This window comes from Sus scrofa, chromosome 4 (genome assembly GCF_054392235.1).
Source record: "Sus scrofa isolate SSC_HxYL_T2T_F1_AM1 chromosome 4, Sscrofa_HxYL_maternal_Yorkshire_Landrace_v2.0, whole genome shotgun sequence".
Taxonomy (NCBI): Eukaryota; Metazoa; Chordata; class Mammalia; order Artiodactyla; family Suidae; genus Sus; species Sus scrofa.
Window position 1 is genome coordinate 19,829,430 of NC_139386.1, and position 18,664 is coordinate 19,848,093.

General features: G+C 38.0%; 1 protein-coding gene across 8 annotated transcripts in view; it reads right to left on the reverse strand.

Moving 5' to 3' along the window:
• Positions 1-18,664, reverse strand: part of COLEC10 (collectin subfamily member 10) — a 204,627-nt gene that overhangs the window by 65,070 nt on the left and 120,893 nt on the right. For 4 of the 8 annotated variants that reach the window (XM_021090566.2, XM_085021816.1, XM_085021817.1 and 1 more), the window contains one exon: positions 8,451-8,532. Coding sequence is in view for 4 of the 8 variants with exons in the window: in XM_085021818.1 (XP_084877944.1) it covers positions 8,451-8,598 (148 nt within the window). In the remaining 4 variants the exon portion in view is untranslated. Of the gene's footprint in view, positions 1-8,450; positions 8,728-18,664 lie in introns of those variants that run through there. The other 4 variants (XM_085021818.1, XM_013986942.3, XM_013986941.3 and 1 more) reach the window with 2 other exon arrangements.

Below are 18,664 nucleotides of genomic sequence, written 5' to 3' on the forward strand. Positions count from 1 at the left end.
ATGCTATGTGAGCTTCATTTCAGTGTATTTGGTCTGTGTCTGTGGCCTGGTACTCACTTTGTCCAGATCATTGGTAGCATTATCCAGCCTTGCTCTTCAACTGCTAGAGCAACACGGATAAATCAGTTCCAGACCCTCCTTTGTGGTATACAGTATCTCCAGTCTCTTTGGGGACTTCTATTTGGGCTGGGGCACCTTGTTGGAGCCTCACTCCATCTCCCAACTTCCCATTGGACATATGGGCCTCTTCCTTCTGCTTGTCGTGTCATTTGGTCACTCGTATGTGGTCTGACGAGAGAGAGGACTTGGTCATCACTGTTGGCTCTGAATATCAAAATCTTTTTCTAGAAATTTGTTCATCTCAGGCCTAGCAGAACAACTCCATGTAAACTATCTTTGACCGCAACCGATATTGTAATGCTTTGCATATACACTCATACCTGGTTGATATGTCAAATAAATGACCTTCAGAAAGGTCACACACAAGAGGACTGTGTTGTATTTCCTTCTCTTTAAATAGAGATAATGATGTTTGTAGCATGTCAGTGGAGCTTAAGCAAAATAATGGATAAACCGTTTGTAAATTTTAAACTCCTACTCATATAATTTATTTCACAGATACAAGTATTATAAATAGACCAAAAATGATGCTTGAGTTTCAAATCAAGAACCCTCACTACAAAAAACTTATTTAGATGCTACTTCACTTAAGCCTCTGAGTGTCAGATTTTTTATTTAGATGCTACTTCACTTAAGCCTCTGAGCGTCAGATTTTAACCATATATAGTTATGATTATTTTATAAAAGGGCAGAAAAAGCTACAAAATATAAAGAAATTTTGTAAAACTATAAAATATTATAGACCAAATACCCATGCAAAACCAGAAAGACTGGTAATTGATTGGAATATCTGAAAAGATGTGGATGGCCAAATAAAACCATTTCTAAAAGAATTAGAAAGTTTCCAGAAGTAGAATTTCATAAACACAAATAAAGAGAGACCCAAGTTGTGTCTGGCTTACACGAATGGCTAATAACCTAAGACCAACAGGATTGCCTGCCTAGGGCACAGACAGTAGCTAAAGCAAAATATTTCTTAAAGGAGGAGGAACAAGGAGAAGAAGGAGGAGGAGAGGGAGGAAGAAGAGGAGGAGGAGGAAGAAGAAGAAGAAGGGAGGGGGAAGAGAGAGGGGGAGAAGAAACAGGAAGGACATTCTTGCTCTTCCTTGGGTTTTGCTAAGGTTTTCTAATACTTAAAGAGTCCTTGACAATGTGTCATCGATGGTACTAAGTGCTTTGTGTGGCTTAACCCACTTCTCATCACAAGCCTATGAAATAGTCATACCACTATCCACCCATGTTACTGATATAAAAATAGGCTTGACTTTGTGTGCCTTAATTTATTCGCTCTTATTATATCCTTAGCGGGTCTTTACACTATTATTACTCCTATTTAACTGATAAGAAGCACCAGGTTCATTGAAGAACTACAGAAAGAAGGCAACATTAGTGAAAAGAAAGGGCGGTCCCAAGTTTGTGAGCTTCGATGAATAAATGTTGGCTTTTCAGCGAGAAGAAAACAGGCAGGAAACGGCAGAAAGGAGCAGAAGGTGGTGCATTTCCCTGATTGGTTTCTGGTTTTAGAGCCAAAGTGACAACCTGTGAGCATTTGTTTAGGGATGTGGGGAGAGAGGAGGCTTATGGAGACCAGTAATAGCAATACAATCTAATAAAAAAAAAAAAAACTAAGCTGTATGCTAAACATGTTTTAATTTTAAATCAAGCATTTGAGAAACATCATTACCTGCATTTTAAAAATGAGCACATTGAGGCTTAAGATCACATGGACAGGTAAATGGCAGAGCTCAAATTCAAAACCATATATTCTATCTCTAAAACCATGATATTTATCAACATGCAAGTACCTATTACTGCAATCCCTAGTAAATTCTTACTTCTATCCTTTCCCAAAGTTAAGTACTTAAATGAAACACACGTCTTTCAGCGCTATTGACTAAAACTCCTTTCCAAGTTGGAGGGGTAAGAGGGGAGAAATTTAAAAAATATTTTCATTTACTTATGGATGATAAGAGTCTGTAATAAAATCTAAAATCTAATTCATCAATTGTGAAAACTGAAATGGAAATTAGAACATGAATGTTAAGTAATGTACCCTTCCATTGCTCTTCCCAGATCACTGTCTTAGATGCTATTTGGGTCACTGGAACTTTTTTCCTTTTTAGTGATGCTGTGAAAACAAACAAACAACAAAAACCACCAAGAGTGCAAATAAGATCTGAATTCAAATCCCTTCTAACTTCCCATCCAACTGGCTGAAGGCAAGTCTCTTGACCTTTTCTGAGCCTTAGGTTACTATACTTGTAAATATCAGATTTTCAAGAGGAGGATAAAGATTATATATTTTGATATATAGCCAAAGTATTATGCAAGAGAGTTGGGGGGAGAAACAGCGTGGGTATAGGATACATTTTTTTTTTCCTCTTTTAGGGCTGCACCCATGGCATATGGAAGTTTTCAGACTAGGGGTAGAATCGGAGCTGCAGCTGCCAGCCTATGCCACAGCTACAGCAATGCGGGATCTGAGCTGCGTCTATGACCTATACCAGAACTCACTGCAATGCTGTATCCCCAACCCACTGAGCGAGAGCAGGGATCGGACCCGCGTCCTCACAGATACTAGTTGGATTCATTTCCACTGCACCACAAAGGGAACTCCAAGGATATATCTTTATTAAATGAAACAAACTAATTTTTAAAATTATTATCATTCAGCACCTCCTGACTCATCTTTGCCCACACTTTGATTGCCTGGAGTTTTATGTTTCCCCTCATGACCTAACCTTGAAATGTTTTCTTGGCATCTATTCAAAAGGAGAAGGAGAGGAAAAAACGGCTTAAAACACCCACACGCTGGAATATAAAGTTGCAAAAGCAAAGCCACTTAAAATTTTGTCTGTCCTTACATGTAACACACATATTAAAGCTCTTAATGAAAGAATCCAGTGAATTAATACAATTAATCTAAAGATTTGGGGAAAATACCTACTTGCTTAACCTCCCTGAGAAAGTCACCAGAAAGAAATCGGCAGCTTAATTTACATGAAGGTGACCGAGCTAAAACAATTCTGTATCATGTTTATACACTGACCTCCTCTTCTAATGTTAATTTATAAAAACCAAGGAAGGATCATTTCATGCCTAATGAGAATGATAAAACGTGAGGACAATGATATAACATGGCAGAATGGAACATCGACTGGCTTAGGAATCTGGAAGATGAGTTCTAGTTTTTGCCCTGCCACCAATAAGCAGCTGTGTGACCTCGAACAAGTTATTTTCCCTCTCTGGGCTTCAGTTTTCACACATGTAAAAATAACTGGGCTCTGACAATTACTTTACAGGTTAAGTGTGATTTGAGGGTAAAGATGATCCAGATACTATTGCTGGGCATCTTGGCCATCTGTTTGGAGGCTGAGAAGACTCCTGGGAGGTAACTCAAGTGTGTCAATTGCTGGGATTCAGAGCCATGTTCAAAACAGTACTGAGTGGCCTGATTGACGCCCATATCCTACAGGTAAGGGGTTTTCTGAGAAAGAAATTATCCCAGAAGATGAGGTTTTCATCATGACAAAGCCACGTGTTCCTCCTGTGTCTGAGGCTCAGACGTGCGCCCAGGTCCATCCATGCATGAATTCCATAAGGACCCAAAGGACCTTTAAGCAAAACTAAAGTGGCTATTTCATTCTGCCCTGTAGAATTCTGTGTTGCAGTTAACATCACTTGGGGGCCACTCCAGCTGATTAGACGGGTTAGCACTCTGATTGGAGCATGGAGTCCAAGGAGGTGTGGATTGAATTTCAACCTGTCACATTCCAGCTGTGTGGCCCTAGGCTAGTGACTTCATAGTTCTGAACCTCAGTTTTTTCATCTGTCAGATGAGAATTACAATGTCTTCTTTCTCAAAGTCTATTAAGATAGTTCAAGTGGCTCTATAGCACTCACATGGCACCTGGCCAATGGCATCTATTCAATGTTTTAATATTACTGCTCCCACCAAAATGACTGAGGTTGTCATTACAGCATGCCGAAGGAGGGAGAGCCCTTCTCGGTCCCATGAGTTCACCACAGGCCACTTGCATGGAAGAATCCTGCTGGTTACTTGTAGGAGCTGCAATGCCCTCAGAAAGCCTTCCTTGCTGAGTGCAGTGCACTGAGTCAGTGGCCAGACCAAGAAGAGAGAGGACCACCTGGGAAGCTGTGGCACTGCTGTGCTGACAGAAAACCAGTGGCCACTGGTGGGAAAGTCCTTTGACCACTGACAAATGGTGCAATGATGGTGCCCTGCCCCCTCGAAGAGCAGTTGTTTTCTTGGAAGCATTGCAACACATTTTGGGAACTGCAGGACCTACTAGGAGGATGTTTTCAAGGAATACTCAAGGGAGCCTGGAGAATCTGGGTTCATTTATTTACTCAAAAACATTTACCGAGCAATCACTAGGTGTCAAGAACTCTTCCAGGCAGTAGGAAAACATACTCAGCAAGATGAACAGAGTTCCTGCTTTCATGAAGCTTGCTTTCTAGGACTGACTGTAAATATAAAAATGCACAAGGAGATTTTCATTTAGCGGTAAGTCTGTGAAAAGAATAAAGTGTCCTGGGGACAATGACAGAGAGTGAGAGGGTAGTCAGTCATGGCCCCACTGTGCAAATGGCTTTTGAGCTGAAACCAGAATGAGAACTCTCCCTTTGGGGAGATCTGGGGCAAGACTGGGTGAGACAGAGGGAAGATCAAGTGCAAAGATCCTGGGTCAGGAATGGGAGACAGAGCAAGGGTGTCTGAAGTAAAGCTCAAGTGGAAAAGCAGTTTGACACAGGAGAAGTTAAGAGAGCCAGATGGATTGCAAAGGATCTTTGAGGCCACAAACCTAAACATACACACACACACATCATTAAAGAAAAACCTCTGAAACTGAAAAGCTAATAGAAGCCAAAAGAAGCAAGAGGGTGAAATAGTGTTAATTTCCAAACAAACAGATGAAGTAATTGGGTTAATTATCAAAGAGGAGGAAGGTTATCACGTTCAGCATGTTTTGGGGTCTAGCGCAGGGTTGGGCTCTGAGGTCACACAAACTCCATGTTCTCAGGCAGTGTCCTATCAATTTCTTATCAAAAAAGGGTCAGTAGGTTGTATTTTCAAACACGATTCTAACAGAAACTAGGAGATGTCATTGAATGAGAGTGGACCCAGAGGCAGAAGGTCAGGGGTAACATTTAAACTGCAAGGCTGTGCAACATCCATATGGAAGAACTTGGGAACTCCCACCAGTTTCATTGAGACTGCTTCTTTAGCTCTAAGTTTAAAGTAATTGCGACCAAATAAGGAGATTGGGAAAATTATACAAGATCATGTATTTGAGAGTTCCATGGAAATTGTGAAGCACTGCCCAAATATTCATTGGTTTTACTTTTTAATATTTCTTGTTAAAATTTCTTGTCATTGCTGTTTTCAAGCAAAACCACTAGAGGTCAGAATTTCACATAAATTGAAGAAACCACTGACATGGGGGAAAATTTTTTTCCTACTAAGCAGCATAAAATAATAAATTTAAGGCATAGGAAGATAAATAAAAGTGGCTTTCAACAAAGATCTTTTGATAACTGGAGCAATTATCATTCTCAAAACTGTTACACAACAGACTTAGACAAATAGATGGAAAAAGGAAAGATAAATAGAATTTTTAAGTATCTATTCATGATGTCTACACAGCTTAAAGTTTACATTGATTACCTGATATTATTCTTAAAACAGGACTATGAGGAAGCTCATTTTGCAAATAAATAAACTAAATCATAAAGAGATGTAATACCATGCTGAAGATCAAGCAGATTGAATCCAATGTCTTTTTTTTTCCCATTAAGTCAAGCTTGGTAAATAGTGCAATAAAAAAAAATGGTGTCTCTGTATTAGAAAACATATTATATGACAAATTAGCATTGTTGGTTTTATACTTACAACTCTCTATATTTTTATTTAATTTCAAGTCTACAAAATGAATTTAGGGAAAACTTCTTTTATTGTCTGTTTCTCAGAGTATCTAGAAGTTTCTGAGCACAAGGATGATAAATATGGTATTAAGATGGTTAGCCATGGAGAAAAATACAGAACTGCTTGCTCTTAAGAAACTTATTTAAAATGTTTACTTAGTCATCAAGTTTGCTGTTCTTGTTTGTTTGTTTTTTGTAGAGATAAATATACAAGTCTGTCTTGGTCAAGGGTGGAGAGGGCTGTAGTCATGTTCATGAAGGGATGAGGTAGGGTAAGTGACAGTTTATATCTTGAGAGAAGACACAAAAAGTCTTGCTTTGGTATATCCACAATGATTAGCACAGTGCATAGAGCAGAGGAAAGGCAGTGATGATTAGCTTGATGCTATGCGTCTTTTGTACATATAGGCAATTTGCGAAGGAAAATGAGGGAACTGGGCCTTGACCCCAAGAGTTTGTAATCTAACACCAGCTTGAAATGCAGGTACAAGTTCTAGGACAAGTCTTTCCTTAGCTTGAAGGCTTTAGCATCCCATATGATGCCTGGGACTTGGTATTCAGTACACTCCAGAATCTCGGAATCTCTTAAATAATAAATTAGAAGGCAACTTAGAATCCATTTGATGCCAAGTCCCCAGGCTCTCGTGGAAGAAGAAATCATACCGTGTCTGTAACAGACTTAGTTTGGGAACTCAGGGTTCCAGAGGACTCTTTCCCTAGTCTTTCCTCCCCAGGAACACTCACCTTTTCCTTTGGTCACATTTTGCCTTGTAATCATTTTGTAATTTCTACACAGGCTCAGGAAGAGAGTTAAAGAGGTTTCTATTGTTTTAAATCTTAAGAGAGTTTCTAATGAGGTGGGAGAAAGTATATGTTAAGTAAAATAATGATAAGAAGAAGACCCATGGTGGACCCCACACTGGTATCCAACAATAATGAATTGCTCTCTGCTCTCCCTCCTAAATTATTTCTCTCTCCATTGCTCATGATACTTATGTGTATCATTTAATGAATCTCTTGTGCCTGAAATAGTGCTTAGCACTTAATAGGTATTCAATATACGTTGGATGAGTTGGAATGAACAGAATTGTTTAATTGGAATGCACTGTATTCTGGACATTATTTTACAACACTTGGTCCCTTCTCTGAGTTCGAAAGCTGTAGTTCGCAAGAAAAATTAAAGAGTTCTACTCTTAAATGGATTCTCCCATTTGCAGAGACAAAGAAAACTTTCATTTTTAGCAATTCCCATGAAACCCGAGGAATAATCATAGTTTCCTCTATTCTATGGAAAGTCCAGTAATAGTTTTAAGTAAATACTTTATTTCTAACCAAAACTTTCTTTTCTGCACATTTGCCCTTGTGTTATTCATTTGTTCACCCAAGAAATTATTTGGAAGCCCTAAGGTCTCATTTTTCCTCCCTGCATTTATTCTGTGGTATCAAAGGTTAAAACTTGGATTGCAATCTTAGGAGGAAATTAATTCACTGATTAAGAAAAGTGCACTTTAAGCAATACACATTTAAATAACTGACAAGTATGGGGCAATGTATTTCTGTTTTTTTTTTTTCTTTTTTTTTTTTTTTAAAGACCCTTTTTTTTCTACTTAAATTTTAAGCAGTTGCGGTTCTTCCACCCTCTAGCTTGGAGAAACACAGCATGAATTACTAATAAGGAAACACCAATTTGTACTGCAGTGACCACTTTCAGAACAAAAGGGTCAGAGCTGAGACCAGGAAAACAGCAGCATTTTTTACCAACCCATTGCTCGAAGCACATTTGGACCTTGGCACCCCTTGAAAAAAATGTTTGCAGTATTCTCTCACCCTTTAGCTGAAGGCACTTGGCCCTAAAGTCTCCACTTTCAAATAAAGAAATGTTCATTTCTATACTACCTGCAATCCTAGATGAAAAACTTCCTCTTCATCAGAACCCAGGAGCCCATTAATTTATGAAATATATAAAAGAATTCATTTTTACTTTACTGAGCTTTTGTCTGGTAGCTTTATCAGCACCATATAAGAAAGCAGCTGGAATAAAAACAGCCCATGAATAGAGATGCCCTTAAGGAAAGAACTCCTGAAGATCAATGTCTTGCTTGTGTATCACCGCTTGAGCAGCATGGAAGCAGGAATTCCCTCTGCCCTGGGCAGATTCCATCACATCCCTGCCCTGGGGCTCCACCCCCTCTCAACATTCTCTTACCTAACAGCAAGGGAGATTTTTAAATAAGCAACAAGACAATGATCTTCCAAGACAGAAGGCAAGTGGGAGGACTCTAGGGAGGGGAGTAGAGAAAGTCACTGGGAGCTAGAGTGGGGTGGAGAGATGAAGTAAGAGAGCATACTTATTAAATAGGAAAATTTCATTTTTCTTTCCTCACCTTTGGGTCCTGGTGAAATTGTGTGTGTGGCACAGACTTCAGCGGTAGGACGACTGTCGATGTCCAGACCCAGACTCTGAATCTGCAAAAGAAAGAGCACCAGGAGGATGAACTGGTTTCTTCGAGGTCCAGCTCCAGAGCCACCCATTGCTGTGGTTCTCCCCAAAAGAGGGTTGCTCAGAAGTGTCAAATAAGCAGCTTTATTTTAAGTAAAATTTTCTTCTTTGGGGAAGACAGGGACGTCTCTGGAACACACATTCAGTCCAAAAAAGGCTATAAAGACAGGAAGGAAGCATATCCTAGGTTGTTTATTTTCTCAGTGTTCCAAATGAACCATACATTGTCCAGACTGTTTATTTTCAAGTGACAACAGTTTATTGAAACTTATCTCAAAACTAAACACTCAAGTGTACAGGTCAGTAGAAACATCCCAGAGAACAGAGGGGATAGAGATACCTCTGGCTCAATATATGAATGGACGGTTTACTATTCAAACTGCATTTGAATGTTGGGGTACCAGAAAGATTAAGCCAGAGATTTCTCGAATAACCTACATAGTGTATAATTGCTATGCAAAACTTTGAGCTTTGGCATAAGAAAATATTCACTACCAGCTGCTAGTAGCAGCTGAACACTAATACTCCTCTCACTGCTCTCCATGACCTTGTTTCCTTCTCTTGCTACCAAGACTTGTCTTGGGACTAAACCCCAAAGGAAAGAACATGACTTCACTGCAAAGCCCTTGGGCAATAAGAATCAAGAATATTAAAAATGTTTATAGCCTCTGCCCTAGTAATTAGCCTTCTGGTACACTATCTTAAAGATATATTCTGAAATGTGGAGAAAGCTTTACTTAAAAGATGTGGCCAAAAGGGGAAGGGGCATCAATTGCCTCATGATATGTTAATGGTTGACAAATTGTAACAAGTACAAATGCATGATGAAACAACAGGACGATTTTATTAAAGATGTGTTTTCAGGAAATTTTTGATTGAATGGGGAGGAAAAAACTTGCAGTATCACATTTGCTAAAAAGCAGGCCTCATATAGACAGAGATAATATAGCTTCAATTACTGATGTATATACAGAGATAGAAATCTCTGGTACAACCACTATAGAAAACAGTATGGAGGTACCTCAGAAAACTAAATATAGAACTACCATATGATCCCGCAATCCCACTCCTGAGCATATATATGGACAAAATATTCATTCAGAAAGATACATGCACCCCTATGTTCAATGCTGCACTATTTACAATAGCTGAGACATGAAAGCAGCCTAAATGTCCATCAACAGATGAATAGATTTCGAAGATGTGGTGTATATATATAAAATATACAATGGAATACTACTGAGTCATAAAAAAGAACAAAATAATGCCATTTGCAGCAACATGGATGCAACTAGAGATTCTCATACTAATTGAAGTAAGAAAGGCAAATACCACATTATATCACTTATATGTGGAATCTAAAATATGGCACAAATGAAGCTATCTACAAAGCAGAAACAGGCTCACACAGACACAGAGAACAGACTTGTGACTGCCAAGGCGGAGGGCAGAGGGAGTAGGATGGAATGGAAGTTTGGGGTTAGTAAACGCAAACCGTTACATTTAGAATGGATAAGCAATGAGGTCCTACTGTACAGCACAGAGAACTATACCCAATCTCTTGGGAGAGAACATGATGGAAGATAACATGAGAAAAAGAATGTGTAGATATATACATGATGGGGTCACTTTCCTATACATAAGAAATTGGCACAACAATGTAAATCAATTATGTGTGTATATATATATTTTTTGTCTTTTTGCCTTTTCTAGGGCCACTCCCACGGTATATAGAGGTTCCCAGGCTAGGGGTTGAATCGGAGCTGTAGATGCTGGCCTACACCAGAGCCACAGCAACGTGGGATCTGAGCCACGTCTGCAACCTACACCACAGCTCACCGCTACGTCGGATCGTTAACCCACTGAGCAAGGGCAGGGATCGAACCCACAACCTTATGGTTCCTAGTCGGATTCGTTAACCATTGCACCATGATGGGAACTCCTAAATCAACTATATTTTAATAAAAATAAGGGGAAAAAAAGGGATGCCACTACTAGTAATGGTCAATCTAAGAAATACAGTGGGAGTTTGTTTCCTAGGGCTGCGGTAACAAAAGTACCACAAACAAAGTGACTTAAACAACAAACATTTGTTGTCTCACTACTCTGTAGGCAAGAAATCTGAGATCAACTTATTGGCAGGGCCACACCTCCTTTGAAGGCATGAGGAAAGGCTCTGTGCCAGGCCCTTCTCCGAGCTTTTGGCAGTGCCTTGGCTTGTGACATCGTAACTCCCGTCTTCATAAGAGTTCTCCCTGTGTGTCTGTGTGTCTGTGTCCAAATGCATGTATTCCCTTTTTACAGGCATACCATTTATAATGGATCAGGACACACGCTAATGACTTCACTTTAACTTAATTACCTCTGTAACAACCCTGTCTCTAAACACAGATACATTATGAAGTACTGGGGTTAGGACTTAAACATTTTTTTTTTTTTTTTTTTTTTTTGGTCTGGGGAGACACAATTTAACCCATAACAACAGGCTTACACTATGACAAAATTGATTGTTTTGTAAGCTATACAGAGAAAGGAACTGGCATTAATTGAACAGTCCTTATGTGCAAGGATAAGGTTACTCTCTCATTTATCTGATTTAGACTTTAAAACAGTCCTTTGGAATAGACTGTGATTCTTTCGTTTTGCAGTTCAAGTACCTGAGGCTCAGAAAAGTTAAGCAGTGTGCCCAAGGTCACTCTGACTGTTGATTTTATGCACCATGTTGACTAGTTCATGGGTGCCAGATACTTGGCTAAACTTGATTTGGGGGTTTGTCAGTGAGGAGGTTTCCAGATGAGATCAGCACTTGAACTGGTAGACTGAATAGAGCAGATTGCCCTCCCCAGAGTGACAGGGCCTCATCCAATCCTTCGAAAGTCTGAGTACAACAAAAAGACAAAGAAAGGGAGAATTTGCTCTCTGCTCGAGTGCTTGAACTGGAACTGGTTTTCGCCTGCACTTGGACCAGAACTTACAGCATCATTTGTGCTGGTTCTTGGGTCTTTGGGCTGGGATTGAGACTTCGCTTTGGCTCCCCTGATTCTCAAAGCCTTTGCGCTTGGGCTGAAACTATGCCTCTGGCTTTCCTGGGCCTCCAGTTTGCAGATGGCAGATTGTGGAACTTCTCATCTTTCTTCCATAATCATGTAAGCCAGTTCCTTATAATAAATCTTTCTATCTCTAGAGAGAGCTACATAAAGATAGATCTAGATCTAGATACATCTTGTTGGGTTCTGTTTCTCTGGAGAACTCTGATGAATAATTACCCATTGAAAGGGGAATACAAGAAATTCAAATACAAATTATGTCTTAAAATTTCTGCTTCAAAATGCTACCTGGATTCCATAAGGCTGAATATTCTCAAGCTGTGAAGGTGTACTCATTTTCACACATACTTAAAATGTCCAAAGTGGATGCATCTTTCATGTTAACGGTGACAGGAACATAGTGGGAATTAATAGAATGGCATGAGAAGCCTCGAATTCTACATCTGTCATAACTAGATGTATGACATAGAGGATATCACTCAACTTCAAATGTCACAAGACATATAAGTGAGTTTGGACTTGATATTTAATGTGCTTTATGAATTCAATGATTCTTTGAAAATAGGCATTCTCTCAGTTATTTAGACTATTCAAAATCTATTTCACATTTTTCAATTCTTTTTCAAGCACTGTAAACACAAAAAAAAATACATTCTTTACAATTTCACTGGTATCAGTTTGAAGCAACAGTCTTTAGTATTTTTCCTTGGGATGTCCTATTCCTGTTCTTTCCAATATTTTTTTTTCTAAAACTCAACAATGCATATAAATGCCTTCCTATATTAATGAATAGACTGTTACACAAAAATTTAAATTAGTGCAGATTATTCATCACATATTTTATATGTAAGGCATGATTTAGTCAGTAATGTTCTATTGTTGGGAATTTAAATTTTTAATATTATAACACTATGATAAACATCTTAAGAGCTCAATCTGTGTTTCCATTTTTTTTGATCTTGGATAAGATGAATATATATGGTTTGGTAACTAACTGAATGTTGAGACCAACAGATAAAGAGAAAAAGTTTTAAATAATTCATATATCATAATCATATTGTGCTCTCAATTCTCGTGGAGACTATGCTCTGCAGGATTGAATTTTTTTCTCATATGGCTTGGAAATTAAAGTTTTTCCTCACTGATAAATATGGGAGCTTATAAATAGATGGCTATTTAAAGAAAAGGACTTTCATTGACTGAAGAGGAATGCTCTGCTTTTAGCTAGGATTTACCGAGAAATGCGATCCTAAAAAACACTTTTCAGTTTCAATCTTGATGATGGGAAAAACACTACTGCTACTAAGAAACCCTGGCTATGAATTAAAAAAAATAATTTTGAGGGGAAAATAATGAGGATGGGTGAGTTTAAGGGTCATGGAAATAATAGGATTTATATTACAGGCAGGCATTTTGGAAGTCAGGTCTTGATCCTAGGGGAAACTCTAGAATTTAAGATTCCAATCTGAGAGCCATAAGTATGGAGATTATAAAGTAGAATTTTGAGTGAGAAAAGAAGTTCAAGACTATGGATGCCAAGAGAGTCTATATTCAGGGGTTAAAAGGTGAAAGAAGGGTTAACAAATAGATCAGAGAGGGAGCAAAATGCCATGGAAGCCAAAGAACAAGAAAGTCTAAAAGTACAAATGGTCCCAATTAATGCATGGAAACATAAGACGAAGGCTGAGCATAAGCCATGGGATTTAGAAGTCAATACTTTATAAATAGAACCTTATGAATCAAAGAGAACATGCAATGAAGAGATTTCATCACGTTGAGAGGAAAGGAGTGTCAAGGAGTCTCATGATCCCAGGGAAAGTCATTATTGAACAGGCACAGTAATAAGAAAACTAATAATAACACTTACCTTCATTGACCCATGTCTCTCCTGCTTACTTACTCTCAGCATCTAAGAACACGCTCTATTTCATCTGAAGGGTTCTAAACAATGTTTAAACCACAGTGCAGTTAAACTTGAAGAATGCGGTAGGTGAGACAAAAGGATCTAGAATAATTTACTGTGAAATTTGTTGACAAAGAAAGGAAAAATAATGTGAAGCAAATGTTAATGAAACGCTACCTGTGAATGATTGAAAGGAGGTGGTGTATATGGATGAAAATTATAACACTGTTGCTGTTGTTTAAAAACATTGTACAGGTTCCTTTATAACCCAGTAAACATGGAATAAATGAATGACATAAATTTTAAAAGGAGAGAAAGGATTGAATAAATGGAAAGAAGTTGTCAAAGGATACTAAATATATTTTTTTTAAAGACAATCCACAGAATGGGAGAAAATCTTTGCAAGTGAATTGACTGACAAGGGATTAATCTCCAAATTTTATAAACAACTCCTGCAGCTCCATACCAAAAAAACACAAACAAGCCCATCAAAAAATGGGCAGAAGATCTCAACAGACAGTTCTCCAAAGAAGACATACAGATGGCTGAGAAACACATGAAAAGATGTTTAACATCACTCATTATTAGAGAAATGCAAATCAAAACCACTCTGAGGTACCACCTTACACCAGCCAGAATGGCCATCATCCAAAAGTCTACAAACAAGAAGTGCTAGAGAGGGTGTGGAGAAAAAGGAACCCTAGTACACTGTTGGTGGGATTGTAAATTGGTGCAACCACTGTGGAAAGCAGTATGGAGATTCCTCAGAAAACTAAAAATAGAACTACCATTTGATCCAGCAATCCTACTCCTGGGCATCTATCCAGAGAAAACCACGACTTGCAAATACACATGTACTCCAGTGTTTATTGCAGCACTATTTACAATAGCCAAAACATGGAAACAATCTAAATGTCCATTGACAGAGGAGTGGATCAAGATGTGGTACATATACACAATGGAATATTACTCAGCCATTAAAAAGAATGAAATACCGGCATTTTTAGCAACATGGATGGACCTAGAAACTATCATGCTAAGTGAAGTCAGCCGTACAATGAGACACCAACATCAAATGCTTTCACTGACATGTGGAATCTGAAAAAAGGATAGACTGAACTTCTTTGCAGAACAGATGCTGACTCACAGACATTGCAAAACTTATGGTCTTCAGAGGAGACAGTTTGGGGGGTGAGGGGATGTGCTTGGGCTGTGGGATGGAAATCCTGTGAAACTGGATTGTTATGATCATTATACAACTACAGATGTGATAAATTCATTTGAGTAATAAAAATAATATATTCTTTTTAGCATATGATAAGTGTCTAATGCCTACTAGAAAGATTTCTGTCGAGACTTAAAAGAATTCACTCTCAGTTAGCTAGAAAATGAAGTCATTGAGAAGTATAATCCTGCTTTTCTTTAAAACATAGTTATTAAATGATAAACCAAACAAGGTTTCAGCTGGTATAAAACTAGAAGATATTAACAGTAAATCTAAAAACATTAGAATTAGTGGCTTATTTATAAAATTGTCTCTGTAATTCCACATTTTCCTGAAGTGTTCATCTTCCATTTCCCAAGGCATTGAAATTCCAGGTTTAAGATTCATGCGCATCCAAAAATGATGTGCCACTAGAGTTAATAACAAACAATATTTAACCCCCTCTCTGCCCCACTCTTCCACTCATTTTTCATGAGTTGAATGATGGCCCTGTGAAAGATATGTCTATGTTCCAATCCCTGGGATCTGTGAATGAGATCTTACTTGACTATGGGGTGTTTGCAGATGTCATTAAGCTAAAGATCTCAAGATGAGTTATCTGGATTATCTAGGTGGCCCCTAAATCCAATGACATATGTCCTTATAAGAGACATTCAAAGAAGACTCAGGGAGTTCTCTTGTGGCACAGCGGGTTAAGAAACCAGCATTGTCATTGCAGTGGGTCAGGTCACTGCTGTGGCACAGGTTTAGCACTGGCCTCGGAACTTCCACATGCCATGGGACAGCCAAAAAAAAAAAAAGGAGACACAGGGATTAAAGAAGGAAAAGGCCATACGAGGACAGAGGCAGAGGTCAAAGTTATGCAGCACTAGCTAAGATACACATGGAGCACCAGAAACTAGAAGAAGCAAGGAAAGTTCCACTAGAGTCTTCAGAAGGACCTCAGCCTTGTCCTGCCAACACCTTTTTTTCATACTCTAGCCCTCAGAATTGTAAGATAATAAATGCCTGTTGTTTTAAGCCATCAAGTTTGCAGTAATTTGTTACAGCAGCCCTAGGAAAGTAATACACCATTCTTGTGATATTCATCCAGAGTTACCGGGAAGGAATGACACATCAAACATTTACTCAGCGTCTGACAGAGACCAAATAACATCTGTTCTTGTGCATTTTAATTATTATGCATCCAGCTTAGATGATATCTGGAGGGAAATGAAAAACAGGATATGAAACAAGCATATCCCAAGGCTGAAGTGTTTTACTAGTTAAAACAGGATAATGACAAAATGACAACCTCATCTCCTGCAGGAATTTCCTGACAAAGTGATATAGCTCAGCTTTGGACTTGGTTTTGTCTTTGTCCATTCACATATAAGTATCTTATTCAATTAAAGTTCTCTCTTGTGAGTTCATTTAATTGTATGCAGTTTGTAAAAAATGGAAATTAATAGAAAGGCCTTTAAAATGACATATTTAGAAAGTAACATGCTAAAACAACTTGTGTAACTATTTTATTTTTTTACCTTTTAAACTTCATATTTATAAAAGCATATTTTTAAAAAAATCAAGTGGTTTTAACAGGTTTGTGAGATAAAACACAAGCCTTCTGCAGTTCCTTCCCTATTCTTGATTCTCTCACTATTTTAATAATTTTACTACTGCTTCTTTTATCTCCTCCATATTTTTAAATAACAAATTTATACTGATGTCCTTGATTTTCGTTTTTCTTCAATTTAAGATACTCATTGACTTCTTAATGTGGAAGATGGAGACTTCTTTCTTTTTCATCCCTAACCCTACATCTTCCTTCACAAACATTTCATTTCTTTCTCTTTGTAGTTTAATAATATTACCATTTCAATACAATTTGCAATGTATTATAAGGACCCTAGCAATTATTCATAGCTGAGTCACATGGTGCCTTATGACTACATATTGTTTCTTGAACTAATTTGTTTTCACAAGGTTTAATAATTGTGTTGTTTTCTTTTGCTAGCTTTCTATGTACCAATACTATAATAACTACTCATTCTTTGAGATTTGTTAGTTCTGTGGAAAACAGAAAATGCTCAATTCCTTTCCACTACTTTTCTTAGAAATTACTTCTTCTGGGACACTCTCATTCCAGTTGGATTTAGTATTATTTAGCCCTGTGGTAGAGATGTCATTTGGGGACCTATCTTCACCACTGTCTAGGAATCTGTATTACAACTCCTTTTCCTATATCCACATTTTTGTTCTTGGTTTTATATCTCATTTTGTGTATCATATCCTCTAGTAATTTCCTGAAAAAGAGTGAAGCTGCAGATACATTTTTGAGACTTGCATATCTGAAACTATAATACTTCTACCTCCAAATTATGTAATATTTTGTCTGGGTATAGAATTTTGGGTTGCAAATAATTTCACCCTGAGGTGTAAAAATGCCATTCTATTTTCTTCGAGCTTCCACTGTTGCTGTTGGGATGTTTGCTGTCATTCAAACTATCTTCACTTTGTACAAAATATTGTTTTCCTCTCTCTGAAATCTTTTAAGAGCATTTCTTTACACATTATGCACTGAAATTTCAGTAATATGTCTTTAATGTGGGATTTTTTGCATTCACTGCACTGGGTTATCTGTAGTCACTTTTCTGTTGCTTCTTATCTTCTGTAGTATCTATAATTATAGATTACTACATTTTTCTTCCATTACTGCTATTTTGATGACATTCTAGAGGAAATGTAGCATAAACATGTAGATCCAATCTGCCATATGGACTCAAATATTCCAAAGATTATGTTATAATATAGTTTCTAGCAACTCCTATAGGCAGGTCTGCAAAGGTAAGATTCAACAAATATATTCTTCCCCCTAAAGGAGGGAGTTCTGAATATGGCCACAAAAAGAGATCAGAGCATCCTTTCCACATAAGATGCATGAAACTAAACAAAATTATTAAAAATAACCATTGAAGGTTCTGAAAATTGACCAAAACAGACAATAAGTTTAGAAGCATTTATTCCTGAAAAAAAAAAGTGTCATAGCTTTGTGTGGGAACAATGAAAATATGAGTCTTTTATGTCAACTCCATCTCTCCTCCATCTCAGGTTGTGAAAGTAGCAGGTTAATCAGCATAAGGATGGTCAAAAAATCCAGCAACTCTGCTGCCACAGGAAGAGTCAGTATGGAAATGGGGTGTGTGAATACACACATAGATTAATGTAACTAACTAGTGAGTACAGAAACAAATCCTCACATTGATTGCTGACAAAGGTACGAAGGCAATTCAGTGGGGAAAATGACAGTCTTTAACAAATGATGCCACATGGAAAATTGGATTGACACATGAAAAGAAATAAACTTAGAACCATCCCTCATACTGTACTCAAAAATTAACTCAAAATGAGAGTTCCCGTCATGGCTCAGTGGTTAATGAATCCGACCAGGAACCATGAGGTTGCAGGTTCGATCCCTGGCCTCGCTCAGTGGGTTAAGGATCCACCTGTGAGCTGTGGTGTAGGCTGCAGATGAGGCTCAGATCCCACGTTGCTGTGGCTCTAGTGTAGGCCAGCGGCTACAGCTCCAATTAGACCCCTAGCCTGGAACCTGCACATGCTGTGATTGTGGCCCTAGAAAAAGGCAAGAAGACAAAAAAAAAAAAAAAAAAAAAAGAACTCAAAATGTATCAAAAAAGGAAATGTATGAGACAAAACTATAGAAATTACAGAAGAAAGCATAAAAGAAGATCTTCGTGAGCTTGAGTTAGGCAAAAGCGTCTTAGATGTTACACTGAAGCCACAGTCCATAAAAAAATTGATAAATTATACTACTTAATTTAAAACATTTGTGCTTAAGCACACATCCACACCATTAAGAATAAACAGACAAGGCATGGGTTGGAAGAAAATATTTGCAAATCATATATTCAGTAAAGGACTTG